Raw genomic sequence first — 13,745 nt, 5'->3', positions numbered from 1 at the left:
AAGAAAGAAGTTTACTTATTGAAAATAATGTCATGACAAATAAGTGATAACAGGGAAGCCAGTGCTGCCAGGTTTCTTCTCTTTTTCACAGGCTGGACTGATAGCTTCCTTTCTTCTTAATTCTTTTTGTTAAGATGAAAACATTTTGTCTAAACAAGTTGTGCATTAAGTTCTAGTGGTATCGTATGCAGTATATAAATACATTAAATGGAGTGTTGAGATAACCAATCTGAATAGCAGGTAGATCTTTGCACAGCTGTGGGGTTTTTCCTTACCGCATCACCCACTAATTATACTTCTTACCTGCAAACAGTAGAAAGTAAGCAGTTGGACCTTATATCTTACTGCATTTTAAAATTAGTATCTTAAATTAGGCATCTTCAGTTGGACATCTTTTAGCTAGCGTGATGCTTCTTGGATGTCATAGCACAAAAAGAAGAGTTACTCCTTGACCATTACTTGACTTACTGTAGAACATATGGATTGGGGTATTTTGTCTGTCATGGTGTGCATCAGCAAACTAAAATTCTAGTTTGTGGATTAAAATAGTGCTTAGTCCTACATAAAAATACTAAAGTTAACAATACCTATTAATAGAATCACAGGCTTTTGTGTAGCAGATGAAGACAAAGTAATATTGCAGGAGAAATAAGACTGGAAAAAATTAGATCAATTTTCTGGTTCATGTGTCATTCTTCAAGTTTGTCAGGAGAGACAAAAGATGGTGTTGGTGGGTAAGGTAGGTGGGTTTTGGTATCCCATCTGAGCATCCCAGCTTCATGTACAGCTGCACAGACTTTAAATTACAGAGTACAGTAAGAAACAGAGTACAAGTCTCTAAATGTGCTATCCAAAACAGAAAATACGATTAGAAGAAAATACCTTAATTGTAACAGATTTTAGCAAATAACACTGCTCAGGTCTCACAGAATCTCACACATCATACAGACTTGTGAAGGTAAATAGTGGAAAATAGGCTATATTAGGCTATACTTGTAGGTATAGAAGACTGGGGTAGTTTTTCAGTTAATTGTCAAGGATCTTAAAGGTTCCTGGTTTTTCTTCCTGGAGGTGGCCTGCCCTGGATGAAGATCCCAGAGCTTCCTATAGTAGTAATCTGTAGTAAGTGCTCAGAGCAGCATGATCTCTTTAGCACTCATAGCTGCAAAGGCAGACCACACAGGGAAAGTTGGGAAGTAATTTTGGGTGGGGAGTTTAGGGAGATAGGGGTCCTTTCTGGAGCTGGGGTGTGTGAGAATAACGTCTGTCTAAGGAAGGCAAAGAGGAAGGGGGATGTGGCGAGAGAGCAAGGGGATGTGGGAAGCTCACAGCACAGTTGGTGAAGAGCAGAAGAGGAGCTACAGCAAAGAGCTGCCTTGTATCAATGAATCAAAGCCTCCAAAAGCCTGTGCACTGACTAGAGCTGAGCTGCTTTGTCTGGGCTGCGTATCCCAGTTTGTCCCTGCTTCTTGGGCTTGTATGTAACATTGTAAATAACAGCTCAAATACTGCAGCCTGAAGAAGTAGTTTTTCCTACTCAGAGCATCATACATAAGAATGAGTGAGATAATAAGGCTGCCTTATATGTAACTGTTCACTTGCTGGGGATGAGGTGAAAGTCCTGGTAGAATCACCAAGGTGCAGAAACTTTGCTTCTAGCTACAAAAAATATTCACAAGAGTGGTGGTATAACAGCTAGGGCAGGGCAATGTAAAGGCTGATCCAGTTCCTCCTGGAATTTGATTCCTCCTCAGAGATACCCTGTGTTATTACAGGCATTAGCCCAAGACAACAGTCGTGTCGGTAGTGTCCTGGGGATATAAACATATGTGTAGGAATGTTTGCAGTTGTCAGAACTTATCTGCATCATGTAAGAGTCTTGGCTGGACTGCCAGCAGCGCGGAGCGGGGTTTGGAGCATGCAGAAGGCTGCGAGTGCCAGGGACAGTGGGTGCGGTGCCCATGGCAGCGGGTGACCATGTGTATCGTGTCCTACCCAGCAGAGGGCTCCCCTTCTAAGCCAATAAAAGTTGTGTTTTATCCCTGACCTAACGGAAACCACAATGCTTGGCTAACCACTGTACTTTGGAATGCTGTGTCCTTGGTTTTAGTTTTCACACGAGCCAGTACTTTGTGTTTCTCAATACCTAATTGCAAGAATTTGATAAAAGTGAAACAATACGTACAACATTATTAGCTTTTTTACAGATTGCTATGTCCATGTGCAGGTATGTATGAGTAAAACATATGGAAGCATGCCAAATCTGGTAAGTTCCTTTCCTGCTTCAGACATAATGTTTTAGGAAAAAAATGTGCTATGTTAATAGAAGAACACTGTGAGTATGACTGCAAGGAATAGTAGACTGCAAACGAAATGAGCACAACTCAGGATTTTGAAATTTAGATAAAAAGATAAGACTTGGCAATATTTGAAAATACAGATGTGTTCATGCCAGTATCTCTTTTTAACAAGACACTTGTATCTATTGTGCAAGATAATGAGGAACTCATTATCTCTGTGAGGGTATATGTGCTTCTTTAATTGATAAAAAAGTTCAGTGAACCAAGTTTGTGTTGTCTTTTCTCCTCTGACTATATACATCTGTGTTGTGGTCCTAAAAACCAAGAAGTATTCTCAACTCCTGTAATTGTAACAGTAAAGAAGTATATCAAGTACAGTCTGAAGCTGAATTAGTTCAGAAACACAAGTTTCCATCTCCACTTGAAGTAGGCTTTATGACTCTGCTGATTTAAATTATATTTAGAATTGACAATTGTTCAAGTAGGCAGAGGCTAAAACTAGGGAAGCAAGGGATTGTTATAGATAAAGCTAGTCAATCAAGTGCAAAACATCAAAATGTACTGCAGGTATTTGAGATGTCATTATTAGGTGCAAGTGGTGCATTATTAGGTGCATAGGAGGATTTTGGCATGTGTAGTATTAAAGAGGCAAAAACTTTTCAATACTATTTGAGTGCCTTAAGGAGCAACAAGCAGATACCAAAGAAATTCTCAGTGTTTTTGTTAGAAATTCTCACTGTTTGCAAGAAGTGAGAGGAAAATGTTAGTCCTCTACTCCCTCGCCTTTTCTTAATGTGTCTGTTTCTTCTTTTACTTTGAATTTATTTCCTTGTAGAAGTTTAACTGGCAAAGAAGATAACCTCTGCAGACAGAGGGAAGTAGGATCTTTGGTTGTTGCTCTGTTCTTTTAGTGAGATTGATCTCCATCAAACACTAAGGCAAGGAAAATAGATTTAACCTAAGCTCCGCCCTTTCTGTACAGTTCCTTTTCCCACCTGCCTGCTCAAGAAATGAACAATCCTGATATACTGGAAACCACCATGGATACAGACAGATTTTTTAAAAATATGTTTAGTATATAGGAAATTGATAAAAAGTCTCACAGCCTCAGACTAAGGGTCTTGAAGCACCATCTATATTTATGATCCAGCATGAGCATGTAAAAGGTGATGCTGTGCTTGTAAGCAGGCTATTTTGTTTGCATGAGGCTGCTTCTAGAGATGTAGCTCTTTTCAAGGAAAATTTTTATTCTATATTTTTCTGCAGTTAGCCACTTCCTGTATTTGGCTGTTCATGGTGCTTTTCTCATCTTAAATGCTGCATGCAGCAGCCAGTGATAGGGACTATTTTAAGGCTTCTTACAATGGTAGTCTCATTTACTTAGCTAAAATGAGAAAGTTAGCTCTGCATTGCTCACTTGTTAGTTGATGACAACTTTTACTTTGAATCTGGCTCCCATCCCCCAGCTGAAATTCCTAGCTCAGCAAATATTTGCACCTACCCAAGTTAATCATGAAACTGAGATCTCTATCTGTGAGAGACGTGCAAGCTACTGAGGGTGGTGGTTTCTTTTTTTTTTTTTTTTTCACAGTACTGAAGTCAGGTTCACTTTTTAATGATGAACCAGAGTAAGTGGATACCTTCTGCACAGCACAGAGTAAGTTTAAGCAGTTGAGAGAGAAGGCTTGGATTTTCTCACTGCAAGTTACTACTCTTTTGTGGGGTTTTATGGAACATTGGTTGGAAAGCAGAGCAATCTCTTTTTCTTCATTGCTTCAGAGAAGCTTCCTAGGAAATGGAGGTTTTAGGGTTTATTTTTAAGCAAGATTTTTATAAGAGGAAACCAATACTGGATTGTATTTTCGACTGTTTTACAAGAGTGATCCTTTGCAATGCATAATTTACAAAGTAAGTGATTTTGAATTTCTGTGTTTTTTTTCATCATCTTGTGGAAGTATTATACTGTAACTGATTATCAGGAAGAGCTTTAAAAGTCTTAATATACATGAATTCAAGTCAAGTACTTCAGTACCTCTCCAAGTTATATAGGAAATGGGTAATAGCCTATCTGTCTCCTCTGTCTTTTCTTGCCTGCAGGCTAGGCTAGTCTGAGCTAAGCACTAACCTGATTATACAAGTTTGCTCAGTCCTAGATTTGGCCACCAGTGAAACTCTAGGGAAGGAGTTTTTCCTGAAAGTCTTTATTCAATGGAATTTTAAAAAATTACTGATCCCATTTAAGACCCAAAAGCAGCAATGCAGTTTTTAGAGGAAATATTTGTAAGTGAATTTAAATAATTACCTTGACAAGTTAATTGTTTGGGTAGCAGGTGGGCTAAACATCAAAGTTCAGTGTTTAGAGTTGTGTCTGCGGTGATTTTAAGTATTTAAGTATTTTGGAAATTGAAAGAATCTTTGGACCATATCTACCTCACCAGGAAGGGAAAGGTCTGTTTCAAAATGAAAGTTTTGTAATGTATAAAGCAAACTAGCTTGCATCTTTTTGTATATGTGTGTACTCCAGACATGCTCTTGAATGTTGATGCTTGTCTGAAAGGGATAACCTGCTCAGGGACACAGACAATGTTGGGGAGATGGGGGCGGGCAGGGCAAAATATTTGGAAATCATATAAATTGTGTTAATTTTTTTAATGAGTATTTGTGAGATAGAGTGCATTTCAGCTGTTCCACAATTTCTTAAGGTGTAAGGCAGAGATAGTTGCTACACTAGGCTTTGCTGTAGTTATTTTTGGTCTCTGATTTTCTCCCCCCATAGACTGTAGTGAATATATTGCTTTACATAGCATTCTGCTCTGAAGTTAATAGTCTATTCTGCCCATGTTTCTTCCAAGAGGTCAGAGAGAGTTATAGCAGTGATGGGGGAGTTTAGATGGGATATTTATAAATGGTTGGAGTATGCTGCTGACACAAAGTCAAGGGGCAAAGGAGACACTAACAAGGGACTCTTGCTTTTAAAAACAATTAACTTGATAAGTATATCAATGAGAATAGAGAAAACTATGTGAAAAGGCAGACTAAATCTTATTGTAGCCTCACAGCTTTTTTATGTTTAGCAAAACCATTTTTGATGATCTTGCTCAGTTATGAATTTCTTCCATTGTTTGAGTGAATCAGCTGAATGTAAGATTACAGTATTTGGGCTTTAGATTTAAAAATTAATTATTATAGATTGATTTGAATAGTGCTTTATTACATAATTGTAAGAGAGAAAGACGTCTCTGTAGTAAGTACATTTATATTGTAATATAAACTCTATCAGACATATGTGCCCATAAAAACAGTAGAAATATGTAGAGTTTAAAGCCATAATCCATATTTCATTATGTGGATACATACATCTCTCTGTTTGTGTAAAATGAGTGCGTAATAGATATACACACACAGTCATGCTCTTCTCTAATGCATCTCTAATATGTGCAGTAGTTATAGAATCCTTTTAAATCTTTTTGAATGGCAAACTTCAGGCATTCAAGCAGGAGAATTCACCTGAGATGTGACCAACTAGCTTCTGAAGGGAGCTGCCCTGTGTGTGTGTTGTGTGCGCCTGTGTCTAAGAGCTACGTGCTGCAGCATATCAGCCTTTTGTCATCCTGCCAGGATTGGACTGTACCATGCTGCAAAGTCAGGAAAATGATCCAGGAATATGGGCAAGGAGAGTCCACTTGCTCCTTTTATATGTAATACCAGCTTTATGTTGCAATTCTGCTAAATGTAGATTCTTCCCAAAACTGAAATTGTTTTAAGATTAATGTAGAACAAAATGAGAAAGCAGGAGTGGTTTGGTGACATTATTTTGACATGATTGGCTGAGGATTATGATGTAATAGGTTACAGTGCAGCCCCTTATAGGTTTCAAAATGAATTCCAAGACACCATTACAAAGACAGCCTGACTCTTTTTCTTGTATCTGAGCTTACTCAGTGAAACTCATACAAATGTACAATACTGTTTGGAATATGGAAGAACTGGATATAGAATATCCTAAGACTGATATAAATTGTGGCACAGACTTGATGTTTTACATAGAAATGGATCCACCAGGTAAAACTGCAGTCTTATTATAGAAGACTTAATTAATTTTGGTCTTTACAATAGCTGCTGAAAAATTCTTACTGGATATGTAGGATTGTTTTACTTTGTTATTAATACAAATAGTTTTGCTTTTTTCATTAATTAGAATAAAATTGTGGTTTAGTGCATGGTTGTAGTAATTAGAATCTTAATATATTAAAATACCTGATTGCTTACTTAATTGAATTTGTACTGAGTTGGCCTGTTTCTGTTTTGATTTTATTATGTTAGATGTAGTTTTAGTCCTGCTATTTTATAATGTAGAAATTTTATTTCTTTTATTACTATTTTTACTCTCACTGTTCCATACTGTGCCTAAAAGAAGATGCTGTAGTAACATTCATATTTCCTGAAACAGTGATTCAGAGTCATTGCCTTGGATTGCTTAAGGAAGAAACATTCTTAAAATCTAGCAGTACTAATTGAATGCCTGTTGTAGCATCATTTTTTCATATCACATAAAAGTATTACACTATCCTGATATTCCTTGCAACTTTAAAAACATTGTCTTTTCAGCCTGGGCATAATATACAGGACAGGAATGATGTACTTACTGGAGAACTGAAAGAGCTGAGTTGATTTTTAATCCTGATCCAGTGTAGTCCCCCTTGTCACTAAATCAGTGCTGCAGTAGTATCTTCTCTGGCACCCACTGGTATACATATGCAGCTTTGACATTGAAAAAGGGGCAGGGGGGTTGTTTTTCTAATCAGTCTTGGCATTTGGAATGCAATTTATTCTGTAGGATACTAAGATTAACACAAGGGATATTTAGGTCACAGATAGATTTCTTAAACTGCTGGGTTTGTTTTTTTTGGGTTTTCTTGCAAATCATTGCACAGAATGCTGAGGATCACAAAACCCTGGTTCTTCTTCAAATATACTGTATTGCTATGGGTTTTCATCTTTTATTACTCAACTTCTAGGTAAGAAAACAGCAAAATTCCTCTAAGATCATTACATAGAAGGATAAAAAAAAAAAAGAGGCATGTTTTATTACTTGTGTTCACCCAAAGATGGTGAAGGAAGGTAAAAGCAAACTTCAGATTTTTTTTCTCAAATGCTGTCTTCACAGGGGCAGGAGTTGAACATGGTGTTATATTTTCATTAAAATATATTATTACAAGATAAAATTATTTTTTTAAACAGTAAAACTTTATTTTGAATTATTTTGTTTTCAAATTTCTTGATTTCTGCAGTGTTTTTTAAACTCTGTTAGTGATGGACAACTCTATTTGGTAACCAGTTCTTTTTTTTAACGCACTCAGAATTATAAAATTTATGTAATAATGTGTCATTTCAAGGAATATATGGTCATGTTTTCAGTGAGTTATAACTTTTCTTCCCCTCTTTCATTTGCAGCACTGCCTCCTAAGCCACCGAAACCTAACACCGTAACTAACAATAGCATGAATAACAACATGTCATTACAAGACGCTGAATGGTACTGGGGGGATATCTCAAGGTAAATCACCTCAAGACATTTATTTATTATGTTTGGGTTTGTGCTATTCTTGCTGTGTTATTCTGTGTATATGTATTAGGCTTTGAGTGTAGAAAATTCACAATTTTAAGAACAATTTTATGATAGTTTCCATCACAAACATATTAGAGTTGGTTTTATTCAAAATATGACTAAAAAGCTACTGGCAGTCACTTAGAATGTAGTATGCAAAATGAATGTTCTGTTACTTTAAGAGTATATGAAATGCTAGCATGAAAAGATAGTACTAAGAAAGAATTCTGTTCTTGTCTTTCATTCAGAACCTCAGCTGTAGGCACCATAGTCAGCAAGTCAGATTAACAAGTGCCATATATTAGCAACATTTTTATCTGTACTATATATAGCTATATTAGACCAGCACTGGCTGCTCCAGTTGCATAGGCTTGTATGAACAAGCAGAAAGAGCTTCGCATGAATAATAAATTTGTCTAGTGAGAGCACAGAGTATGCCGGTTTTTATCCCACTTGTTCTCTAACAATATCAAATAAGGTAATATATAGTTGTTTTAATATGGAGACATAGAAGGCTTCTACAACACACTTATTTCAAAACATTTGAATTTGAATTTAGAGCACTGTGGAAGAATAAATGTGTGAGAACTGATTGAAATGATTGGTACTTTTGCTTTCATTTTAGAGAAGAAGTAAATGAGAAGCTTCGAGACACAGCTGATGGTACCTTTTTGGTACGAGATGCTTCAACCAAAATGCATGGGGACTACACACTGACACTGAGGTAAGACTAGTTACATTGGGTCTCTAATACTTGATAGTAAATTGCAATAACTGCTCTTAATGAGAGTATTCTTTAGGAAAGACTACTTGAATCATTCAAAACTTTTCAATATATTTTATTTGCAGGAAAGGAGGAAATAACAAATTAATCAAAATTTTTCACCGAGATGGAAAATACGGCTTTTCTGACCCATTGACATTCAACTCTGTGGTTGAGCTAATAAACCACTACCGGAATGAATCTCTAGCCCAGTATAATCCTAAACTGGATGTAAAATTACTCTATCCAGTATCTAAGTACCAGCAGGTAATTTAGTTTATTTTCTTTATGTTTCACTTAAATACAGAGAAATTACTGCCAAACTTGCCAAACATGAAGAACTTCAGCTGTGTTACTGTTTAAAAAAATCATCTGGGTACAAAATCTGATATTTTTGTTTAAAACCAGCTCCATGCTTTGCATGTAAATATTTAAAACTTTAAATAATTCAGATACACTGTTAGGAAATAAACATCTTAATAATTATCCCACTCAATGGTGAAATATGTAATTTTCATTATAAGCTAAACACTTGCAATGCAAAATTCCTTTTTGTCATTAATATCTCATTTGCATATTATGCATTTAGTTTATCTCCATATTGGTGAAAGAGGAATCACATTTCCATGTAATTATCTAAGCACAGTTTTATCCAGAAAAGCTGTGCAATATAATTGTTTCTTTACAGAGTATCTTTCTTTCTGCTCATTATCCCAGGATCAAGTTGTAAAAGAGGATAGCATTGAAGCAGTAGGAAAGAAATTACATGAATATAATACCCAGTTCCAAGAAAAAAGCAGAGAATATGACAGACTCTATGAAGACTACACAAGAACATCTCAGGTAAGCTGGATTTGAACCAAAGGGGAATAGAAGTCTTTGCAGATTTTATTGTGAAGAATATTATTGTGAATTCATACTGTTATTTTCCTACTCCTCTTTTCCACCACCACTGCATTGCCCTGATGTGCTTGCTCAGAATAGTGAAATTTCATACTCATGTTTGGACATCACCTGTAAACTAAGCCACCCTCTGCCTAAGTCTGACAGCTCCATCCAAACCTAGTACACAACTGTCTTGATTTACCACCACTTCTGCATACTGTCCTCATCAAGCTGAGTTTCAGTTTTCAAGACGCATTTTTAGGGAAGCATTTCATTTTATTTTGAGTTTTTGAAGGGTCTGGTTTACCTATTCAGTATAAAGAGATGACGTGTATAGACAAAATGCAGGAATGAAAAGCTGCCTCTTTCAGCTTAATCAATTATTAGCCATGCCTTGAAGTCCCACTGAAAGTCCAGTTTTAAAGTCCCAGAATCCAGACTGCTTTTTAAAATGTGCAGAAAATACACCTAAAAAGAATTGAAGAAAATTGGAGAATTGCTGCCGACTTGAACTAATGACTTAAGACTTGGCTACCAACTAGGTATGTAGGGGCAGGAGGGTAAACTAGGTAACCTCCTGAGACCTGTCAAGGCCACCTTTAGTTCAGAAAGCCAGGTGTGCCTCTAACAACTCGAATTCATACAAAGGGCAAAGTGTACTTCCATAACATTCTAAGCATAATTTATTTATACAAAGCAAAGATTGTAACTGATTCTTTTTTTAGCAGTTCTATTTCTTGATAAATTTCATAATAGAAATCTTGTGGTAACCTTCCGCACAGGCTTGTTGTCTCTATGCCATGAGGCTCAGCAGACACAATAAGTTTTGGTAAAGCGATATTGAAAGGAAATTCTTCTACAATGTACTGAAGTGTTTCTGTAACACAAGCCAGTAAATCTTCCCCTTTATCTGATAACAACTGTAATAACAATTATATTATTTTCAGGAAATTCAAATGAAAAGAACAGCCATTGAGGCATTTAATGAAACAATAAAAATATTTGAAGAGCAGTGCCAAACACAAGAAAGATACAGTAAGGAATACATTGAAAAATTTAAACGGGAAGGAAATGAAAAAGAAATACAAAGGTCAGTATTTGATTTTGAATATCAAACTGTATGATTTTTGAAAAAACAAATAATGCCAAGTATAGGTCTGCCTAAAATTGAAGCAAGATTACAAGTTTGAAATTGTTCAGTTGTAAGCTAAGAAGCCTCAAATAGGGTAGACATGAACTGGCAAAATGTATAACTACATTTAGAGAAATAATCTGTTCTCTTAGGTGTCTACACCTCTAAATAGCAGACTATAAAGTTATGAATAAGAAATCAGAGTGTAATTTACCACATTGTTCCATCTAGAATCATGCACAACTATGAAAAACTGAAGTCTCGGATAAGTGAAATTGTGGACAGCAGGCGTAGATTAGAAGAAGACTTAAAAAAGCAAGCAGCTGAATATAGAGAGATAGACAAGCGTATGAACAGCATTAAGCCAGACCTCATACAGCTGAGGAAGACAAGAGATCAGTACTTGATGTAAGTATCATGAATTAACAAATATTAAGTTGTTTGGTTTTTAATGGTATCCAACTTTTATGACTAAAAATTAATTTCATTTGCATTATTGCTCAGGTGGCTGACTCAAAAAGGCGTTCGGCAAAAGAAGCTAAATGAATGGCTTGGAAATGAAAATGCAGAAGAGTAAGTATTGAGAGATTTAGATATTTTTGGTGTTTCAAATCACCTAAATACCAAAGTGAGATAACGCATATATTAGTCTTGGACCACACAGAGGAAATCTCAAGCCTAGGTCTTCAGTAACAATGCATACTATTAAGAGATGACAGCCTACATAATGCAAGTATTAGAAAGGTTGCTGTCTCTACTCTCCTCCTTTTTTCACAGAAGTGCATAATCAAGTTACTGTAGCAAAAAACTGAAATGTAACCTGTGTCTTTTTCCTTGCCAGCAAAATTAAGTTAATGAGGTGTTAGTATTTTAGAGAGATGTCATATGATGGATAAATTATTCAGAAGGTCTCTAGGCATGAGCAGGCTTTTTCCATGTCTCAACGGTGGGTACCATGATGCTATCCAGTATTAGGGGTACTCACATCATTGTGTCACATTGCTTGGAGATGATAAATTTGTATGTGCTGAGGAATATCCTCTGTTTTGTTTTTATGGAAAATGGCAGGGTAGTATGCTGTCATTTCAAATAGTTTAGTTTACTGTAGGTTCTGACAGAGGCTAGGCTGATGAATACATTTCTTTTCTTTCCTGGGAAAAAAGGTAAAAAGTGCTTGTGTTGTGTAGACCAAATATCTGAAGCACAGTAACAGTGAAAAATGAACAAATAGAAAAATCAAAATTGTCTCAACATTTTCTGCCTATGTAGTTTCTTGTGAGTCCCTTTTATTCTGCCTGGTTGAACATAATATGAAAGCAGCAGACTGACAATGACTCTAGTGCATTCTGCCTTGCATTCTGGCCTTGTCCATATTTATTTTCATTTGGCTTGGTTTATTATTAATAAATAAATTCCTACTGTTACCCTGGAAATTGTGCTTATCGCTGTGGTAAAAGCAGGAGATAAAAAATGATATGCATACTTTAAAGCCATGTTGGTTTCTCAGTCTCAGCACAACTCAAAGATGAGATGTAAAATGTGTAGGCACCTGTCCCCACTAGTGTCCCTATCACTTAAACAGTAGACAAAGAACACTCTGTGGGTTTAGTGTAGCATCAAAATAGTAAGTGAAACTGTTTGAAGAAAATTTTCATTTTATCTCACTTTGATACTCCTTGCTGGCAAGTCTGGTAACTGCTGAAAAATTAAACTTAGAATATGGCTTTTCTTCTGAAGTTGTATCGCAGAAAAAAATCCCCCAATATAATAAGCAGGATGAAAAACAAGAATTGCTTTCTCTAGATGCTGGCTGGAAACACAGCCACTACTGAATGCATGTGAATGTCGTGCAGGTCAAAAGAGTGATGCGATAAGGGACCTGGAGATAGTGTTATCTGGAAAAAAATAACCTTTTCTCTTTATGAAAAGTAGAATTCTGTGTGTGATTGCTGATTTCTGTAAACTACTTCGAGAATCTTCAGAAAAACAGAACCATGGATGAGTGAGAAGTCATCTTTTCTTAGACCAAGGAAAATTAAAAGCCCATTACATAGAGAATACATGCATTAACCTAACACAGACTTATTGCAAGCTGAACAGAGCTAACCACTGCAGGCTATTGTGAAATCGGGGAGCTCTGGAACTGCAGAATTTCAAGGTGATGTCCACACAGCTGAACCAGATGCTTCTTTTTTCATGGTGGGCTTTAGCTCAAAGGTTCTCTGTTACTCTGATTGGTTGGTGGCTGATTTAGTAGAGAAGCATGTATTGCATGCTATTTTCATTATCTCCTTATAAGGGGCAGGAAGGAGAGAGAGAGAGGGAGAGAGAGAGAAAGCACTCTACTCTTGCACCTTTTCACAAAACCATTCCCCTGTAAATAATTAATGCCTCCCTGTGCAACTGCTCAGAGGTTCTCCAGGCAGCAGCTGTAGTTGATATGTTGCATGATTTTTCACTGCTGACCAAGTGTTCCAATCATTGGAAATGAAGCTGACTCACAGGGTACTGATTTTGTTGGATTGGCTATTAACCAAAACAGTGAGCAATAGCAGAAGTACTAAAGTGCTCACAGCATATTCTGAAAAATAACACATCATCTTTTTATATTCTTCCTAAAATTTACATGAGTGTTCTTCAAAGAAACAAGAAACAGAGCTTATGTTTTACTTTTATCCAGTGGTTTAAACGGTGCAGTATTACTTAGTTTAAATCCCTAGTTTTACCAAGGAGGCATCCTGCTAACCACTGTAATACGGAAGACTACGTAATTAGTGGATTTTTGTTCTGCGTTTCACAAACACATTTTTTCTTTCAAACAGCCAATACTCTATGGTAGAAGATGATGAGGACTTGCCCCATCACGATGAGAGAACATGGAATGTAGGAAATATCAATAGAAGCCAAGCTGAAAATCTGCTGCGGGGAAAACGAGATGGAACATTCCTTGTTCGAGAGAGCAGCAAACAAGGCTGCTATGCCTGCTCTGTTGTGTATGTACCCTAACTTGTGAATGATATAACCAACATGCAAGGGGCTACCTTCAGCTGGGGGCAG

General features: G+C 36.5%; 1 protein-coding gene across 4 annotated transcripts in view; it reads left to right on the top strand.

Moving 5' to 3' along the window:
• PIK3R1 (phosphoinositide-3-kinase regulatory subunit 1) overlaps positions 1-13,745 on the top strand; it is a 60,105-nt gene that overhangs the window by 41,378 nt on the left and 4,982 nt on the right. The window contains exons 1-9 of one of the 4 annotated variants that reach the window (XM_021534417.3): positions 3,906-3,957; positions 7,755-7,857; positions 8,534-8,632; positions 8,758-8,938; positions 9,389-9,514; positions 10,504-10,646; positions 10,920-11,096; positions 11,193-11,261; positions 13,511-13,681. In XM_021534417.3, coding sequence (XP_021390092.1) covers positions 7,802-7,857; positions 8,534-8,632; positions 8,758-8,938; positions 9,389-9,514; positions 10,504-10,646; positions 10,920-11,096; positions 11,193-11,261; positions 13,511-13,681 — 1,022 coding nt within the window. In that variant the 5' untranslated portion in view covers positions 3,906-3,957; positions 7,755-7,801. Of the gene's footprint in view, positions 1-3,905; positions 3,958-3,978; positions 4,209-5,899; positions 6,363-7,754; positions 7,858-8,533; positions 8,633-8,757; positions 8,939-9,388; positions 9,515-10,503; positions 10,647-10,919; positions 11,097-11,192; positions 11,262-13,510; positions 13,682-13,745 lie in introns of those variants that run through there. The other 3 variants (XM_021534416.3, XM_021534415.3, XM_021534414.3) reach the window with 3 other exon arrangements.

Source organism: Lonchura striata, chromosome Z, assembly GCF_046129695.1.
Source record: "Lonchura striata isolate bLonStr1 chromosome Z, bLonStr1.mat, whole genome shotgun sequence".
NCBI classification, from domain to species: Eukaryota; Metazoa; Chordata; class Aves; order Passeriformes; family Estrildidae; genus Lonchura; species Lonchura striata.
This window is presented reverse-complemented; position numbering and strand designations above follow the sequence as displayed.